This window comes from Pistacia vera, unplaced genomic scaffold (genome assembly GCF_008641045.1).
Source record: "Pistacia vera cultivar Batoury unplaced genomic scaffold, PisVer_v2 Contig620, whole genome shotgun sequence".
Lineage (NCBI taxonomy): Eukaryota > Viridiplantae > Streptophyta > Magnoliopsida > Sapindales > Anacardiaceae > Pistacia > Pistacia vera.
Genome location: NW_022196469.1, coordinates 275,622 through 281,621, shown reverse-complemented (window position 1 = coordinate 281,621; position 6,000 = coordinate 275,622). Strand labels below are relative to the sequence as shown.

At 31.6% G+C, this 6,000-nt stretch overlaps 1 protein-coding gene across 1 annotated transcript; it reads left to right on the top strand.

Moving 5' to 3' along the window:
• Positions 1–1,347: 1,347 nt before the first annotated feature.
• Positions 1,348–3,185, top strand: LOC116110951 (putative pectinesterase 63). Its single transcript, XM_031397169.1, has 4 exons — positions 1,348–1,872; positions 2,182–2,388; positions 2,673–2,917; positions 3,026–3,185. The coding sequence occupies exons 1-4, from the start codon at positions 1,348–1,350 to the stop codon at positions 3,183–3,185; spliced, it is 1,137 nt and encodes a 378-aa protein (XP_031253029.1).
• Positions 3,186–6,000: the final 2,815 nt, after the last annotated feature.

Below are 6,000 nucleotides of genomic sequence, written 5' to 3'. Positions count from 1 at the left end.
CGTCGTGATAATTTAGTTCATGAAATTAGCGTACAAATATTTCATTTTGTATATTTATTCTTGACCTAAAAGGAAAATATATGTATAAACACTATTTAAATATATAATAAATTATTTATAATTTGATAATTATTTTTTAACAATATAATAGAAAGTGAAACATATTTTTTAGAGGGTTAAACTTCAAGTTGTATTATAAACATGAACGGAATAAGGATTCCTGGTCTTGTGAAAGATCTATACTTTCTTTCCATACTTTTTAAGAAATGGGCACGTTAAGGTTGCACATATCAAATATTTTGTGGAAACAATGCAATCGAAAAGGAATGAGGGTACCCATTCCCATTGCCTCACCAAATCCGTGAAGCAAAGAAACCCTAAGAGCAACATGAGATTGATTTAGAAAGGTTTGGGGAGCTAGCTATAGCATGTGTAAGGAGCAAGAAACCGAGCTTGACTAGTAACTTTCAAGGTTCATAATAAAATGCGGACGTAGTTTTGGAGAGGATAAGGTTCATGCCTTGTGGTTTTAGGTTCCAAATCTATTTTGATTCGACGTAAAATTGACCTCGTTGGTAAACTGAAATAAATAGAAAATTATAATTAAGCGTAGGCAGCAACGTTTAGTTTACTAATAATTAATTATGTTCTTAGTAACAGGTATATATGAATATATCTTATTTAATACAAGTTTTATATTTAATATTGCAAGTTTTACGTTTTGCTGCATGCCTTACGTCTTGTGTTACAAATGAATACGTCAACTATTTTCCCCTTAATTTCTAATGATCATCAAAATCCAAATAGATTCTCTCGATATATATGGTGTCGTGTACAGTTATTCTAACCATCACTATTCTTGGTCATGTCGCCCTTGAACACTTGGAAACCTAATTTAACTTAGCGGTTGTAGTTTTGAACAACAAAGTATCTTGTTAGCTTTCTAACTTTTTGTAGCAAAGGTTCCAAATTCCTTAAGTACCCCTGCTTTATGTCCTAATACTAAGCATTATTTATCAGCTTTCGGGAGAAAAGTACTTTAGAAATGGTTTTGACGTTAAAAATTTCTATAGTTTAAATCAATTAAAACGGTTTATCCAAGACAATAATATTACTCTTTAAAAAAATGCTTAAGAACTTCATAAGAACCGTGGATATGAAAAAGGCATTTGCGACATTTAACCTCTTACAACCGTTCGTTTAGGTAACAAAAAAGATTACACAAACAAACTTCAAACAAATATAACGAACAACTTCAGGTACACAGTTACCCGGTTTATAAGTACCTTAACAATCCTTCAATTTGCATTTCATAAACAAAAAGAAAAAAGAAAAACGCAATCAAGAATGGCTGAAGAGAAGAAACAATTTTCCATTCTTGCAACCTTGTTAACAACAGTTCTATTTTCTTCTAACCTCATCCCAATTGTGGTTTGCGAACTAGAGATCATGCCTGCCGATTCATCTAAACTTGACGCATGGATTGGGCAAAACGTCAAACAATTCGTAGAAACAAAAAGTTTGGATGACAAAGAAGGCTCTGTCTTGGACGATGTTTTGGCCACCGCGGAGGCTGGTCTCAAAGTGATAACTGTCGTGAAAGATGGTAGTGGAAATTTTAAGACGGTGACTGATGCAGTGAAAAGCATTCCACCGGGGAACGCAAAGAGGACGGTAATTAAGATTGGGGGAGGTGAGTATCGAGAAAAGATCACCATTGATAAGTCCAAGACGTTTATAACATTTTTAGGGGATCCAAAAGGCATGCCAAAGATTGTGTTCGATGGAACAGCAGCTAAATATGGCACGGTGGATAGCGCTACGGTGGCTGTGGAGAGCGACTACTTCGTGGCTATTAACATTGAATTTGTCGTACGTCTTTTTATTTTAGATACTGTGTTTTATTTATACTATTTTTACTCTGCCACCCTCCTTCCTTTATTGCTGATAACAGTAATAGGTAACCATAAATTATTTGTCATAGCACGTTTAACCAATATTTTCTAATATGATCCAATATATAAATTGTTTGAACATTTTATCATGTTTATAACTATTAACTAACTCATTGGATGCGACAAACTACATGTAAGCATGGAATTTGTAAGAGCGTGATTTTTAGTCTTTATCCTTCTAGTGTAATGACTTAATATTCATGTTTGTTACGTTTTACTTTTTCAGAATTCAGCTCCAATGCCGGATGCAAAAAAAGATGATCAACAGGCAGTGGCCTTGAGAATATCAGGAGATAAGGCAGCATTCCATAATTGCAGGTTTATCGGTTATCAAGACACCTTGTGTGATTTTGTTGGCAGACATTTGTTCAGAGACTGTTACGTCGAAGGCACCGTCGATTTTATCTTTGGAGATGGCCAATCCCTATACTTGGTACTTTGGAGACTCTTATGGTTTTATAAATTATTATAACCTTATAACCTTTATACATTCTAAAATGCGGTTAAGAAACATTGGTATTAAAATAAGGAGGTTAAAAAAAATAAAAATAAAAGAAGCTAATGCATTTAACCTTAGTTAATATAATAAATAACACATATATATTTCACAGCTTACATCCATACAATAAGAAGATGGTTACGATAATGGGTACAAAAGACAATGCTAGATTGATGTGTCGACAAGCATTGAAGCTAACCATTAGATTGTTTATGTAGAACACAACTATAAAATCGGTGGCAAAGGGTTTATCAGTAATAACAGCACATGGCAGAGAAGAAGTGAGTGGCAAAAGTGGATTCGCGTTTGTCCATTGCAACATAATCGGCAGTGGTGACACATACCTTGGACGTGCATGGAAGAACAGCCCTAGGGTGATATTTGCTTACACATACATGGGTGAACACATCAACGATCAAGGATGGCTTAATGGCATGTACGGAGAATCTAATAACAGTCAAAAGTACGGTTCTAATCATCTTTTACTTTAATTCAATGATGATTATTTCAATTATTAACAAACCTCATAACAAATGGTGTATTTTTTTGTTTCGAAATTTCAATTTTGCAGAAACGTATATTATGGAGAGTACAAGTGTATGGGACCAGGGGCTGATTCTACTGGTCGAGCCAAATTTGTCAAGATATTATCAGATGCTGAAGCTGAGCCCTTTTTGAGCATGACTTACCTCGATGGAAACAAGTGGGTTCTCCCACCTCCCAAGGTGTGAACTTATTCACTAATAAATTCGTCCAACAACGAGGCTCCATTGAAGGAAAGTTCAACTACATACAACAAAGGATGCGGATATCAAATATTTATAGAGTTTTATTTTCGATGAACATTTCTTGATAACTTTTTGTTTTTAATTATGTTCCAATATTGTTACCTTCTCGAGAAGGGATTGTTTGAAAAATATAGGAGGATCATCGATGAAAGCTATTGATGTTAATAGCAGTGTCGCCTTGCACATTAAGCTTTCATAGTATTTTTTTTTTTTTTTTTTTTTTAATCAATAATCGGTGGTTGTTGCAACATTGGACCTCTTCCTAAATGTATCATGGCTTTCTATAAAAGATTTCAAATTATTTCATCTAATCATTATGATGAGAATTCAAATTTGAAGGTTAAAGTATATAGTCCAACTCTAATGGAGATTTGCATTTATTTTATTAGTAAAATTTTGTTTTAAATATCTTTACCTTTTAACCTAGCTTATTGTAATTAGCAACATGTAAGTTCCATGTATAAATGACACATATTGGAAACCCTATATTATTCTTACGCATTAAAATTCTTTATGGTGTCATCATTGTGCATCCCAGTGTCTCTTAGTCACAGTTAGCAAACGTCTCTTATTCTTACGCATAAATCTGAAAATGTCTATATAGGATTTGAAAAATAAAACTAAAAAGCAAAATCAGAAAAACTAAGGACTATTATTTTAAATACATATATAAATCTTATAAAATTTATTTATAAAATCTAAAACTGTGTTTATAAGTTTTAAAATAATAAAAAGCGAAATCAGAAAAAGTAAGGAAAAAAGTTATTAATATATTTATAAATCTTAAAATATATGCTTTAAAAAAATTAACTATACAAAATTAAGAAGAAAAATCATAAAAATAAAAAATATTTATAAAAACTTTAAAATTATCTTTTTAAATTATAAAAATAAAGCAAAACCGCTCATGGTATTGATCAAGCACATCTATTATGATCTACTATTGCAGTCATTCACAATTGTGATTAAACAGGTTGTAGACCACAATCTTAGATTGAGATCATGATTGGCTTCGATTAAACAAATCAAAGGCCACGATCTCATATCGTGGCATGGATATTCTAACATCGTCATTTCACAGTTTGATATCACCACGGCAATCTAGCCTTTTTTATTTTTTTAGTTTCTTAAGAAAAATATTTATAATTCAAATAATTGCATAATTAAGAAAAAAATATTTATTTTTTTAATAATTATAATGTAATTTAAATATAATTTTTACAGGATAAATTAGTCAAGTTAACAAGAATCCGAGGGTACCTTTGTAATTGTGAAGGTCATATACGGTTAATTTCAAATTTAATCGCTCAAACTACCAGTAGGTGGTGTGTATTGTTGCCTGTTGGGGTTAACTGTCCGTTTTTAACACTGTCATGGGATACATGTGATATGACATAAACCCAGAAAAACAAAAGATGTGGCACGTTCAAATCAACTTAAAAACAAAAAAACAAAAAAAAATATATATATTTTTATTTCGGTTTAATTAAATTCTAAAACTAATAATTTCAATTACATTTCAAAAGTGTTTATACGATTTACAATAAGTTATTTACGTCTTTTGAAAAAAAAAAAAAAACTAAAAATTTAATCTTCTTCCATGAGCTCTTTTTTAATATATTTAAAGTGTTAAAATTTTAAAAATCCCCCTATATTATTTTATGAATTTGACTTTATACTTTGTGGTATATAAAAGCTTCTTCGTTTTTTTAATTTAAGACTATAAAACTCTTTTTAACTATTTTCAAACTAAATAATAAACTAATTTTTCATAAATGTTATACTTTTATAAGTACTAAATCTTACTCTTTTCTGTTTTTTTATAAATATCGTTTCGAAGGTGTAAATTTTTTTCAAATTAAACGACGTTGTCTTGTCTCTAACTCACATCTCCATTCTCCACTTTTTTCCATGGCCCACATCTCCTCTCTCTCTCTCTTTATTTTATCTCTTTCCCTCATCTCTTCTCTTCCACATTTTCCATCGCCCACATCTTCTTTTTCTACTCTGCCTTCATCTTCTCTCTCCATTTTTTTCTATGGCCCACATCACCTCTCTCTTTTTCGCTATCTCTTCCCTATCTCCTCTCTTCCACATTTTCTATCACCGACATCTCCTTTCTCTCTTTCTCTATTCCACCCCTCATCTCCTTTCTATCTTTATCTACTAAGGTTGTAGAACCTGCAAAAAGGAAGAAAAAACCTTTCAATTAAAAGCATGTATGCTATGATCTCTTGTGTACTATGTAACCTCTCCTCTTTTTTTTTTTTTTTTTTTTTTAAGATAAAGTTGCATTTTTGTTTAGGTTATTGAGATTCTCAAACGTGAAGTGGCTGCCCTTGCACACCTGTGTATTAACTTTCTCGGTTATATCATCAACTTCATTCATAGCTTCTAATGTTGGAAGAACATTCAAATCAATTTCTCCAAGCACACCTCTACTATTACATTGTTCGGCCATGGTGAGTGACGAACAGAATCAGAGAGATGAAAGTCAGTAAAAAGAGATAGTCATGGTGAGAGACGAACAGAATAAAAGAAATGGAAACGAGTGACTAATAGAGTAAAAGAAAAGTAAGCGATGAAGATGAACAAAATAAAAGAAATGGAAGTAAGTCAATAACAGGAGAGAGAAAATGACAATATATATATAGTAAAACCTCTTTATAGTGATACTCTATATACGAATAAACTCTACATAGTCATAAAAAATTCAATTCCCAATTTGGGATAGTTATAAATAAGAATAAACTCTATA

Excerpts from the sequence above, each read along its gene's own strand:
- LOC116110951 (XM_031397169.1), top strand. The coding sequence starts at position 1,348 with ATGGCTGAAGAGAAGAAACAATTTTCCATTCTTGCAACCTTGTTAACA. Across the intron at positions 2,389-2,672 it reads ATGGCCAATCCCTATACTTG|AACACAACTATAAAATCGGT; the intron begins GTACTTTGGAGA and ends TTGTTTATGTAG. Across the intron at positions 2,918-3,025 it reads GAATCTAATAACAGTCAAAA|AAACGTATATTATGGAGAGT; the intron begins GTACGGTTCTAA and ends TCAATTTTGCAG.